The sequence below is a fragment of the Lemur catta genome, chromosome 7 (assembly GCF_020740605.2).
Source record: "Lemur catta isolate mLemCat1 chromosome 7, mLemCat1.pri, whole genome shotgun sequence".
Lineage (NCBI taxonomy): Eukaryota > Metazoa > Chordata > Mammalia > Primates > Lemuridae > Lemur > Lemur catta.
The window spans coordinates 61885080-61898545 of NC_059134.1; the positions used below are offsets into that span (position 1 = coordinate 61885080).

General features: G+C 45.9%; 2 protein-coding genes across 3 annotated transcripts; both read right to left on the bottom strand.

The window, feature by feature from the left end:
• Nucleotides 1-1772: 1772 nt before the first annotated feature.
• UBQLN3 (ubiquilin 3) lies at nucleotides 1773-4424 on the bottom strand. 2 transcript variants are annotated; one of them, XM_045556486.1, is made up of 2 exons: nucleotides 4341-4424; nucleotides 1773-4060 (listed from the first exon to the last, which is right to left on the bottom strand). In XM_045556486.1, the coding sequence occupies exon 2, from the start codon at nucleotides 4022-4024 to the stop codon at nucleotides 2060-2062; it is 1965 nt and encodes a 654-aa protein (XP_045412442.1). In that variant the 5' UTR covers nucleotides 4025-4060; nucleotides 4341-4424; the 3' UTR covers nucleotides 1773-2059. The 2 variants fall into 2 exon arrangements, with proteins under 2 accessions (XP_045412442.1, XP_045412443.1); XM_045556487.1 differs by having other exon boundaries at nucleotides 1773-4093.
• Nucleotides 4425-9760: 5336 nt separating this feature from the next.
• On the bottom strand, nucleotides 9761-11638 carry UBQLNL (ubiquilin like). Its single transcript, XM_045556488.1, is given in 1 exon segment — nucleotides 9761-11638. A coding segment is annotated over 1 exon segment (1848 nt). The 3' UTR covers nucleotides 9761-9790.
• Between the last annotated feature and the right edge of the window lie 1828 nt (nucleotides 11639-13466).

Genomic DNA, 13466 nt, shown 5'->3' on the forward strand with positions numbered 1-13466 from the left:
TGAGCCTCCAGGTTTCCTTTGGCACAGGTGGAAGGCAGGTAAAAGCAGTGACATTTCATTCCATGGTGTTTTTTTTTTTTTCTTAGATTAACCTGACCTTCCAAGGTTGGAAATCAGAGGTTAGGTTGTACATCTTCTGCAGTCAGAGGCAGCCCCAGAGCACTCGCCTTGTGAGTTGCAGGAAATAGGGAAGTTAAGTCTTTTTTCTTCCTTTCCCCTAGCAACACCATAAACAGTTCTTTTGATCTGGACGTGAACTCCCCACTGATGGGGAGTGGAGTGAGGGATGGAGGGGCCTGGAAGCCCTGTGCTCCACCTAGAGATTGAAACCTAAATGACCGGAATAAAGTTGTTCCCAAAAGCTGGTTTCATCTCCTTTAAACCACATGCTGGTATCTCAAAGGTAGATAGGCTGGTCACGGTATCCTGGGCCCCAGGTGGAGGATCTGTTTCTCACAGTTCCTGAGAGAACCCCCACACTCAGTCTCCGACATCTAAGCACATACCACAGCCACTTTTACCATAGTGGTATCCTCCACCAAGAATTCTTTTCCTTCCTTGATAGGAATAGGGCATGAATATTTCTTATATTTATATTCCCCCATTCTGTGATGAAACTCTGCTTTAACAGACTGTGTTTTGTATGTGTGCTTGTTCATGTATACATAGGGTGTGCCCATGTGAAGGTGTATTTAAGTGGATAAGCATTGTATGTTTGTCCATTTCTCCACAGTGTGTTTACCAGTGTGATCCCATGGGCACATTTATGTGCTTATGAACTGGAAATCAGGGTTCACTTGATTGACTTTCGAATTGTAACACTTTTACCCTAAACATACATGGGTACTGGAAAGCATCCCTGAATGTAAACAAGAATTTAGTCTGAGATGCCGAGGGCACCTCCTACCTCATGCCTTTGTAGGTAATGGCTCTTTTGCAGGAATACTCTTCTGTCCCCCTTCGAAGCTTTATCTGTTTCATTCTTACCACTTTTCAGGTTTTAGCTTGCAGTAAACACTTACAGAAGCCTTTTCTGTCTCCCCAGACTAGATTAAGCTCTTGTTCATGCTATTTCAGAGCTACCCATCTTTTCCTTTATAGCACGTACCATAGTTTGTAATTATATATAATGAGTATTCTTCATACACTCACGGTCTGAACAATTTCTGCTACCAGATCATAAACTCATGAGGGCAGGATCATGTCTCTTTTACTCACATTGAATTCCTAATAGCAAGCAGAATGCTGTGCACAGGGTAGACACTCAATTTTTTGAGCTATAAGTTGCAAGAAATCAACTCTCTGAATCTGGCTACAAGAGACTTTATAAACCTGGTGAGATTCAGGAATCTGAGAACCTCAGCCTGAATCCTTGCTGCTGTATCTGTATCCAGTCAGAGATGAGCATCAAATCCTTAAAGTGATAGCCCTGTGGGATATTCAGGTAAATGAAAGTAAGAAACTGTGCCCACTCTTCTGCCAGGCTGGTGGTAGGGAGCCAAAGCACAGAGTACATGGTGGTAGCTCCTACAGAGCACAAAATCTGGAGGAAGTCTGGAAGGCCACCAAGAAAGCTGCAAGCCTCAGCCGTCACAATGTTGCAGCAACATTTCCTCCTCTATTCTCTATACCTCTGAGTCTTTTAACTTCAAACCTTTTAGTTTCCCCTCCAAGCCCCTCTGTCCACGTAGAGATAACCTTTATCACCGCCTCTTCTCCCATACCCTCCCCCTTTCTCACAGCCCACAGAAATCAGACTCAGGCAGCAGCTGACACTGGAGAGCGGATGTAATTGCATCTCAAGGTAGGCAGACACAGAGCTCAGACTGGGGCCCCCCAGTGGTACTGTGGTGGGGGTGGTTGAGTCACACACAGAACCCCCACCCTGTTTCTGGCTCTTAGTCTTTCTCATTAACTCTGGAACAACATTGTCTCCGCAGTAAAGGGCATCATAGTAAATTTGGTTTATAGTGCAGCTGTACTCAAGAATGGGGAACCTAGGGGAATAGGATATGGGGAAAAGGCAGAGGAGAAGATATGGTCTGAATGGCTAAGGCTCCTACAACTGCCTCAGCTTCTCCACAGCAGCATCCACATCACCCCCTGTGGCAATCAGGGCCTGAAGATTGGCTTCGGGATTCAGAAAGCCCATGGCCTGCAGTTGCTCCAGTTGCACCCGGAAGTGAGCCTCAGGCTGCAGCTGCTGGGGATTGGCACTAGCTAAAGCTTGCAGCATCTGGAGGAAGGGAGTAGAATGGAAGCCCAGCTCTGTAGCGCCCTGTGCTTGAGATACCTCAGGAGCTGGGGTTGGGGGTGGGTCCTCAGATATAAGGGCACCTTCCCTAGACTCTGTACCTCCTGCCGAACTCCCCAGCCCTGCTAGGCAAGGCATGAACCAGAGTAGGAGGCGAGGTGCTTCAGTAGCCAGGGTCTGCAGACCCTGCTCAATCTGCAGCAGGGCTTGCGTGGCACGGGGGTTTGCAATGGACGCCTGAAGGTGCATCAACAATGGCAGCTGTCGGTGTATCTCCTGCAACTGTGGGACCTGATTTGTGCCGGCTGGCCTCAGAGATCTCGGATAAGTTGGTGGTGGCAGCCAGGGAGGCTCAGAGCCTCCAGGAGTGGCTGCCATGAAGGAAGGTGGTGAAGGAACAAATGGAACTCTGTTGGAAGAATCCCCCAGCCCTGAGACAAGATCAGGCAAGCTTGTGCCGTGGCCAGTAGAGCTTTTGCCTGCACCATCTAGGCCTTCACCTTGTCCAGTACTGTTCTCTGTGGGGTATCTCAGGAAAGCTGGGCAGGAGGACTTTTCCTTGATTGCTACTGACTCCTTGGGGAGAGGCTGGCCTGACCCAGGTCCCTGGGATGAGGGTGAAGTTGGGAGAACTCTGTTTCCTGGTGGTGGTACTTCCTGGCTTGGACTGAGGGTGGATGTGGTCCCCTGCAGAAAGGTCCCCAGGGATTGGGGGGTCTCATATAATTGCTGAAGGTAGTCATAGAGCCCTATATTACCCAGAAAGCTTGGAACCCTATTCCTAATTTCAGACGCATCCTGGTCCCCAAGCCGCCTTCCTCGCCTGCTACCTGAGCCTCCATAGGTGGAAGTCCAGGGGTTAGGGAGAGGGTCACAATTCTCTGTCCTTGAAGGTTGGCTGTTGCCGATGGTGCCATTAGCAGTAGTGGCAGTGGCAAAGGGGTTGCCACCAAACTGCTCCTGTACTGCATTAAGCATTGGGTCCATGATATCTGTGTACATGGAGCGAAGCACATTGTAGCCACCAGGGATGCTCTCTAGGTTACTGAGCGCCCGGTCCTGGCTACGCATCATCTCTTGCATCATGGCAGGGTTACGTAGAAACTCCAGTGTCTGCCGCATGATTTCAGGGTTGTTGAGAATATGCCCAATCTCAGGGTTGTGCTGGATCAGCTGCTGCATATGGGGGTTATCAAGAACCAGCTGGCGCACAAGGCCCGTGTTGGACAGCAGACCCTGGATGAAGGGTTCATCAATGAGCTGGGCCACAAACTCAGGCACAGATATGTGCTGCCACGTTAGCGAGCCTGGCTGATCCGGGAAGCTGCCGGGGGTTAGGCCCAGCCCATTGAGCCCTGTAAGGACACCCAGGCTGAAGGAAGGAGACCCATCTACTGGGAAAATGGAGCTTGGCTGAGGGAACGATCTAGGACTTGGGCCCGGGGCAGGGACTGAAGCAGCTGGGCACTTGGTGCCCGTGGTGCGGTGCTGCATCTTGATGACCAGGTGGAGAGTGAGGCCGTCTCGCACTCCACACTGTGCCAGTGAGTCAGGGTCTTTGAGGATTTTGCCAGCAAAGATTAGAACCAGCTGATCAGGGTGGGCCTTAAAGCGCTGGGATATCTCTTCTTTCAGTTGCTGGATGGTGCATGTGTCCGTTACTGAGAAATCCTCCTTGTCCTTGGGTGTCTTCACTGTCACCTTGATGAGGTGGGGATCCCGGACTGGTGCTGGGCTGCTCTGTGGCAGGGCCTCTCCACTTTTGGCCATGGTGGCAGCAGGGGGCCCAGGTCTGTGGGGACACAGCTGAGGGGATGGGGATGGGAGACCAAGTTCATCCTTTCAGTCAGTGGCAAAGGTAAGAAAGGTGAGCATGAAGAGGGTCTCAGGGCTCAGGGTCAGGAAAACTATAGGGGCCACACAGAAGAGGCCATGAGATTCCTGAGACAGGGTGCTTTGGGGGGATTGTGGGATTGAGAGATGTTGTGGTCAGTAGAAAGAAAGCTGGGGCCCTGGGAAAGAAGTCTGTAGGTGATGAGTATGAGGACAAAGGTAGGAGGAAGGGCCCAGTCTGGGGTATACATACCAGTCAGCTGTGGCCCCGTCCTTCCTCTTAGGCAGGGTTCCAAACCGCCCTCATCTTGCTGCACAGCCACCCCTGAGGCCTTCTGGGCCGGAACCCACTCTCTCAGGTCGCTTCTGTGACCTCAGTACTGACATCACAGCCTCACACAATGGATTCTGGAGACTTCTCCAAGGTGCTCTGGATCCTGGGAACTCCTGCTCCCCCACCCTTGACCTCTTCTACTTCCTTTATCTCAATTGCCTTCCTCACAGTGAGGGTCCTGGGCTGACCACTCCTTCTCAGGCCAAGAGCCCTGCTCCCACACAACCTCATGTATGGTATGTGGAGACCCACACAGGGATTGGATCATTGTAGAAAGCACCTCAGTCCTTTGTGTCCCCATTTAGACCCAACTTCAGCTACTTCCTAGTCTAGGGTCTTCTTTCCTGGCATCCTATGACCTTGCTTTCTGTCTAATTCAACATTAACCATGAATTCTTTATGTATTTTCAAAGTATTGATTTGCTGATAGATGGGATTTTGAGTATAAAGTGAGGGGTCAAGAATGACATGAGTTTTTTTTTTACTTTTTTGTTTTTAATTATTATTATCTCCCAGAGGACCTCAAAGAAAGTTATTTACTGAGATAAATAAAAGGCCATGGAATAAACAGGTTGTTAAATAGAAAATCAGCAAGTTGTTAAACAGTTCCACACATATTTGAGATGTCTATTTTATATCAAAAGTGAGATGTAGAGAGGTGATTGAATATTATAAGTCTCAAGTTCATCAGCATTTAAATAATATTTAAAATCATTGACTGGTTAAGATTAATTGGTTAGTGAATACAGGAAACAGAAGAGATTAAAAATCTCAGTCTTGTGTCTGTATTAGAAATCTGCAAGATCAGAAGAATTCAGCAAAGGAAACTGAGAAGAAATAAAACAGTAAGGTAGAGAGAGAGAGTATACAAAGGAAGAAGAGTTTCAAAAAGGAGAGAGTACCAGCCTGAGCAAGAATGAGACCCCGTCTACCAAAAATAGAAAAATTTTCTGGGGGTGGTGGCATGCACCTGTAGTCCCAGTTACTTGGGAGTCTGGAGCAGGAGGATCACATGAGCCCAGGAATTGGAAGCTGCAGTGAACTACAATGACACCACTGCACTCTAAAAAAAGAAAAGAGAGAGAGAGAGAGAGAGAGAGTAACCAACTGTATCAAAAGATGCTGCTAAGTCAGTAGGATGAGGACTGAAAATTTGTTACTGGATTTGACAAGGGAGAACTGGAAACCATAATGAGACCAGTGTTAACAGAATGTTAGAGACAGAAAGCCTGATTGGAGTGTGTTTAACACACTGACTGCCATACTAGAAAAAAAAAATTCCGTGGGGCCATGGTGTTTTATTAAAACAAAACGATCCTTTCTAATTTGTTATTTTTTATTGATTTCTGTGGATGTTATATGCAACACAATCCACGTTTTTAGAATTAATTTGTCAATATTAATTGTAACAATAAGAACATCAACAAGTACAATTTTCACGAACCAACTTCAGGGTTTTCTTCATGCAGACCTGGGCTCAAAACTAGCCTAAGTTAAATACAACTCACATGGCAGTCAATGTGTTAAGAGCAAATGGGTTGGAAAGGAAGTGGATCCAGTATGAGTGTGATAAATGAGAGAAAGGGGATGATGGCTCTGTGGGAATGTGGAGTTAAATGCTTTTTAGGATTTTCTTTTCCTTAAGATGAGAATAGTGCATGACATTTTTATTCTGATGGGAACAATCCAATGAATAGAAAAAAAATGATGCATAAGAAAAGGAAAATAATTTAAGAGTAAGTTCTTGATTAGCGGGGTTAGAGAGATTGGGAACAAGGGCCCATGTGGAGAGCTTGGTTTAGAAACACGGACAGTTTATTCATTGTAACACAGCGGAGGACGGAGTGTAGAGGTACAGATGTAGGTTAGTTGGTCAATTCAGTGGACACAGGTAGAAGGCCTTTCTGATCACTGTTGTCTTCTTGAATCAGATAGAAAAGGAAATATTGAAGATTTTAGAAGAGCAGCAAAACAGGTATGAAATTATCATCTCAAAGAATAAGATAGTGAATTGACTTGGACAGTAAATTTCCAAGTGTGGTCCGCAGATCTGCAGCATCAGCACTCCTGGAAACTTGCTACAAATAAGAAATTTGGGCCCTACTCTAGACCTCCTGAGTCAGAAACCCTTAGACTATAGCTAAGAAATATGTGTTTTAGTACAGCCTCCCGGTGATTCTTTTGCAGATTCTGGGTGAGAACTGTAAGCAGCTCCATAAGCAAGAAAACATTTTTGAACAGTTTTTTTTTTTTTTTTTTTTTTTTGGTAGTTCTCTTATGTTTCAAGTTCCCAGGCCAATAAGATTTGCTGACCAGGGCTTTGAAACTTTGTGTTGCACCAATGCATTCCCTTTTAAATTTCTTTCCCAGAAATGGCGGAGCCGCCTTGCAGGCACAAGATAACTACAAAGCTTCACACTGCCTATTTGTCTGGAGAAGGTATGCTGAGCCATTCTCCACTGCAGATTGTGCCCAAGGACCCATTGAGCAGGCACACAAGGCTGAAAGAATGACCAATATTAATCCCTAACTCATTATAGTACAAAATTCCTGCCCTGGGAGGGACTTATCCACCATTTTTTGATCATGGGATGTATGCAGTAGCATGATTTTTCACTGCGCTTGCATGCCCTGCACTCCAGCCCAAACATGCAGTGATCACTACCCTCATACAATATTTATTTTACCTCCAGAAAAACCCCTGACCCTGTCAATCGGGGAGGTGGATTTGAGGCAGTTCATACCTCAAATCCCTCCTTCCAGTAGACACATCTCCTGAAAACTTTTCTTCTTTGACAATCCTCTTCTTAGCAATTGGCTTACTGTGTATCGAGTAACATTGAACCCCCTTGTGGGTTTGTTAACAGAACCATCAAACTGGGAAAAGGCAGTTAGGATTACTAAGAGAACATTTAAGACTTTTGGTAATAAATTTAAATGAAACTTGTCAGCACAGTTGTATGCTTTTCTCAGCCTACAGTGAAATTAGGCAGAGTTAGGTATAATCATGATGAGTTTACCAGGCGAGTAGTATGCCAGAATTATTATATTAACTGATCATGAAGTTGTCTTGAAGCTAGAGAACTAGGATCAAGAAGCAGCAAGAAGGTGCAAGAATGACACCTATCCACTTATGAGTCCATGGGAAATGAAAGAAGCAGCCACCGCCGCTGGAAAAGCAGTATCCTCAGCGGACAGCCAGATTTCTCTTACAGCAAAAAGATAAGGGAACCTTTAGAAAAGAGGTTATAGATATGTGAATCTTGCTGTTGCTAAGTTATGAGTTATAAATGGTAGGGAGGAAAGGTTTGGGGAATTGGTGATAAGAGAAAAAATGAGTCAGATGAGGAATTTCCAGAGCATATTGGGATAAAAATCGGAAAGATGACCTAGAGAGCTTGGGCTTTTATGTAAACTGTGGCAAACAGGGTATAAAGCTTAATTGGGTTAAATGTGAAAAATCCATCTTGGCTATAATTTCTTTCTTGAGACTTATCTTTTAGGTAGGTTGTAGTAATAAAGCGGGGGTGTTTGGCAGTGAGCTTGCTAGAAGTGCTTGAACTTTGTGGGCTTGTCCTTCACTCCTGCAATGGCAATGTCAAGGCTGGGGAGGGGTGGTCTGCTGAGCACACAGATGTCTGTGGGTCCCCTGTAGAGTTCAGAATCTGACGACTTCCCACTTCCTCCAGGGCTGCCACCCCAGTCCCAGGCACTACTGTCTCTCACCTGCTCCATTGCAAAAGCCTCGTAACTGTTTTCCCTATTTCCCTGGTTTCCCACCACCACAGTGGATTCCTCACTCTGGAGGCAGACTGATAAATTGAATTGCTCCAGTCCTTTGCTCAAAACTCACCAGTGACTAATTACATTCACAAAAAAAATCCAAAGTCCTCACCAGACCTACAAACCCTTTAGGAGCCCCACCCCTACTGTTTTGGTTCCCTTCAGCTACAATATCTCCTTGCCATTCTTCAAAGACAACAAGAATACCCCTACCTCAGGGCTTTTACTCTCAGAGGGCCTTCTCTGCCTGGACCATCCTTCTCCCAGGGAATTGCATGTTCAGTTGTCCCATTTCATTCTGATTTCTGCTCAAATGTCACCTTTTCAGAGAGGCCCTGTCCGTTCACCCTATTTAGAATAGTTTATCCTGATTCCTTTTTCTTCACAGCACTTACCACCACCTAACATGTCCATAAGTTAATTTGAATAGTATCTTGTATCTATATTCAAAAAAGAAAGTAAACTTTGTAAATAAAGGATCTTTGTTTTTTCATTTCTTCCATGCCTAAATCAATATTGACTTAATAGCCTATGGCTAGAACGTAGTGAATTATTTAATAATTGAATAACTGAACTATTACACAATTGGTTGCATATCCTGCCAGGCTGGGATACTCTAGGTGAGGCAGGAAGAGGAGAAGATGAGGCCTTGGCAACTATGCAGAACATAAGCTACAAACATAAGATATGCTGAAGGATGTGGTATTCTTGGAAGGTGCTGTGCCCCATGGAGGGCTGGGTTTGTGGTGACTGGAATATGCAGTGAGAGTGGCAGCGGCCAGATCTCTGTGTGCTAAACAGAGAGTAGTGACAGCCCACCAAAGTCCTTTAACTGTGGTGATGGCAATTAGTGCGAGGTTCTGGTGATGGTCAGTGCTCATCAGCACCTGGCTGATGTGTGGATTCTTCCTACTCTGGCCCACCAGGTTATTCCTTTTCCGCTTTCAGACTTGAATAGTTTGGGTTTGAGAAATCAAGACAGCCTTTATGACTAAATAGCTGGGTCTATCTATGTAATATGTTTCCCTTTATGTATGGGTATGTTATTATTGTCTTTCCCTACATGTGGGTCTGTTTTTGTGTCTCTAGGTGTTTGTGTGTATCTGTGTATACATATGGCTGTGTGTACCTATATGTTGATTCTATGTGCCTACATATGTGAATCTTCCACTGTGTGAGCTTGTGTATCTGTGTACACCTGTCTGAGGAAACATATGCATGTTCTTGGATATTTGAGCACGGTACATGAAACTGATTCTTTTTATCTCTATATTAATATGAGCATGAAGTACGTGTATTTGTGTGTTCCTGTATGTGCAGTTGGTAAGATAGAGATATCACACACAGTTGCTTTTTTGCAAAAGAAACAAAGCCAAACCTCGGGTGGGGGCAAGTAGGTGTAGCCATTTTATTGACAGCTCTTCCAGCCGTGGCCAATGATCTGTTATTCAGTATAGAAAGCATTGGTTGGTAACTCCTATTCCGGGAATTCTCCTGGCTGGAAGCATCAGAAGAAGTGGAAATGGCAGATGAGATAGTCGAGTGGGTTAGCCGGCAGGTAGCAAGCAAACAGTTAGGCATGGTAGTTAGAATCCCTGGGACCTCTTCAGCTTATGGATAGCAGCACTGGTGTCCCCCTCAGTAGCAATAAGTGCCTGTAGATTAGCATGGTGGTTCTGGAATCCCATGGCCTGAAGGGATTCCATCTGCTTGCTGAAATGAATCTCAGGGGCTTGTAGAATGTGGGAAGGATCCCCATCCAGAGACTGTAGTCTCTGTAGGACTGCCCCCGACTTACAGCAGCGCTCAGGCCCTTTGGATTCAGTTATAACTGGAGCATTCCAGGGCAAGGGCACTGGGTCAGGGGAGCTGCAGCTGGGAGCAGGAAGCCAACCCAGGCCCCCTAGGTAGGGTGTAACCCAGGGCAGAAGAATAGGAGCTTCTGTGGCCAACAGCTAGTGACCCTGCTCAATCTGCAATATTGCTTGTGATGCTTTAGGGTTTGCTAAGGCTATAAGCAGATCAGAAAGCTGTATCTGCTGCAGGCTTGTGGGCAACTCCTGCTGCCACTGTTCACTCAGCTGGGGCATACTCACGAACAACATCATCTGAGCTGCCAGGTAGGGGTTGTTCATAAGCAACTGCATCATGCCTCCTGTGATCTGGGAGTTGGTCTGCTCATCCAACAGCTGGATATCATCCTTGAATCTCTGTTCAGAGCTACTTAAAGAGATAGTGGCATCCTTGTCTTCATCCTGGGGCTGCTGGCTGAGCTCTACGCTAGGTAAGGCTGGTATCCCAGATGGCTGATGAAAGGCACAGATGTGATTCTGTCCCTTGGTGGAAATAGTGGCAGTATTGGCCCTGGAATTATGGTTGACCCTGTCGGAGGTTCCATTGGCTGAGGTGATTGAAGAAAAACTGCACAAACTCGTATAGATGACTCGGGCTGTAGGGAGCTGTGGGAGCTGGTCCCACCGTTCCTGGGACGGTGATGGAGATGGGGTTGAGGACTTGAATTGATCCAGCACTTGTCCTGCCAGAAGAGCTACGAAAGGGTTTCTTTCAAAAGGATCTTGCATTCTGTTGAGCAGCTGATCATTGAAATCAGCACAGCTCCGATTCAGGGTATTGTTCCCACCTGGCATTGTCTCTAAGCCCAGGTATGGCTGTGAGTTCGGTGGATGCTCATGGTTCTGTGCAGGTTGCTGGATCTACATTATCTCTTGGATCATGGCAAGGTTCCTGGCCAGCTCCATGGTCTGCAACAGGATCTCTGAATTGTTAAGGAGGTGGGAGACTTCTGGGTTCTGCTGCATCAATTGTTGTATGTCTGGGTATTCTGAGATGAACTGCTGCAACAACTCTGTGTTGGACAGAAGCCTCCGGATGCTAGGATTCTCCAGCATCTGTGCTATGTGCTCTGGACTGCTCACTTCCAGGTTCTGGGTATGCACCTTGGGTGCATCAGACCCCACAAAGTGAGCTGATTCCACTGGAGCTTGATTCACGCCAGCAGGTTGGTGCACCCCACTGCTGTTTCCTTTGGTGTTTCTGTCCCGGTCGTGGAAGGGCTCATTGGTTGGCAGGTTTGAGGAGGAATGGGCTAGGGATCTGGAGCCATGTTTGGACTTGATGACCAGGTGGATGGTGTGGCCATCCATGATGCCCCTCTGGCTCAGCGTGTCATGGTCTTTGAGAAGGCGGCCCATGAAGACCAGCACTAGTTGGTCCGTTTGACACTGGAAGTGAGCCGATAGCTTCTCCTTGAACTGCCTCACTGAGGTGTCATCAGCTATCATAAAGTCTTTCTGGCTGCCTGGTGTCTTCACTATCACTCGATTGACACTCAAAGAGATATTCCTGTCTGTAGGCAGACCTGAAGGATGCCCACTCTGGGGCATCCTAGGTGTTTGAGAGACGACATGAGGCATGGGCCTCAGTGGATGGCAGGCAGGAAGCAGGTGGAAGCAGAGGCAGAAGGGATGAGGGCAGGCAATGTTTCTGCTGGCCTTTGTCTCAGGTGTTGTATTCTCAGGCCACAGGATAGTTTCCTTGTTGCCCAAAAAGGGGTGAATGATTGCTCTGGGGCCAGGTATTTTGCGATGTTGTGCCCTCACCCCAGCTCTCCAGATGTGGCCCAGCGGAGGCTTGGTGTGGCTACTGATTCATACTTGGCCCAGGTAAACTAAATGGTGATGACTCCTCCCAGTGCTGCCCCTCTTCCTGTCCCACCAAGGGCATGACATCTTCAGAAAAGTGATATTATGATGTCAAACCTAGCCTCACAGTCTGCCTGGACTAGCTGAGGTAGCAGGACATATTTGGGAAAGTCTAAGTCTCTATAATAAAATAAAATAAGACAATTTTCCATAAAAATTGGGGACAAAGCTCTCAGGATGGAACTAGTTAAAAAAATTAAATAAAAACCAGATTTTTAAAATGTGGTAGGTGTGAGATTTCTGTGTAGTACTGTGTATAGGTCCTTTATAGGGATGTCAGACTTGTGTGAAAAGTTGCTTCTACTGAAGCCATATGTAAAACCCCATTCTTGTAAGAATACAGTCTCTCCCCTAGGAAGGAGCTCATTAATTTTGTTAGTGATCTGAAAAAGGTGGGCTTTAGGAAAATGGAGCAATAATAAAGGTGTTACATGGAAGAGGATGTCATGTTTTCTCTATGGTCTAGATTTTGGGATTCTAGAAATAAGTGTGCTCCTATGTGGTGGGGAAAATATTTCCTCTGCCCCAGGAAGCAGGAGTGGGGCTAGCCAGGGAGGCTCCCTGTGGGGACATTCCAAACTAAAAGTGAGCAAGCCTTTTCTTGCAACCTAACTTTGTACCACATATTGTTAGATATTTTCTATATGTCATCATAACAGAATTTTTAGAATGATGTGTTTCAGTGTTCTAACCCAATCCTAAGTACCTACCTTTGCATCAAAGCATTAAGAGGGAGAGGAGTCTGATGTGAAGGTGGAGGTGGTTAGTAGTAGAATCCCTAAGGGGACAGGTACAGGCAACTAATAAGCCAGATTCTCAGTCCCATGCAAATTTGGAGGATGGTGCTTGATTTTTATTTGGAAAGCTGATGAATTTTCTGTTAGTGGATATGTTAAAATGCATATTTATATCTATGTTGATGTTTGGGTGTAGATGGAAATAGTGTTTATATAAGAGTGAGACTGTATATGTCTTATTGAATATATGATATATTTGTGAATGTATTGTGAAAATGTAGGAATCTTCTATGTTACAGGGAAGACTTCGGGGTCTGGATTGTATGTATTTCATCCACCACCTGCCTGGGGGAGGAGGAACATCATGCAGACAAATAAGAGACAAGGAGGGAGTTAAGGCCCATATGTTTTCAGTGCGTTAAAGGGAAGCAAAGAAACGACAGTCAGCCAGGAGACTTCCTGCTATCACACCAAAAATTCTTGATCTTCCTCATGCCCAGTTTCCAGTTGCTAATTTCTTAGAGCAGGTCTCAGGCCTAAGCACCTCTTCAACTGTACTCCAAAGTGAGATTGATCCAGGACAGTGAAAAATGGATTATCAAACCAAGACTCTGCCCTGAGGACCCCACAAGAGGATGGGGATAAGAGAGACAACCTCCATATTTCACTCTAATGACCAGCTCTCCTGTATCTTCTGCACTGGAATCAGATTTTTGTCAACCTCAGACTAACCATCCTAGGTCACAGATCCCTAGAATTTTAGGCACTGGATTCATAGTTTTCAGAAAGGAATATGAGATGCC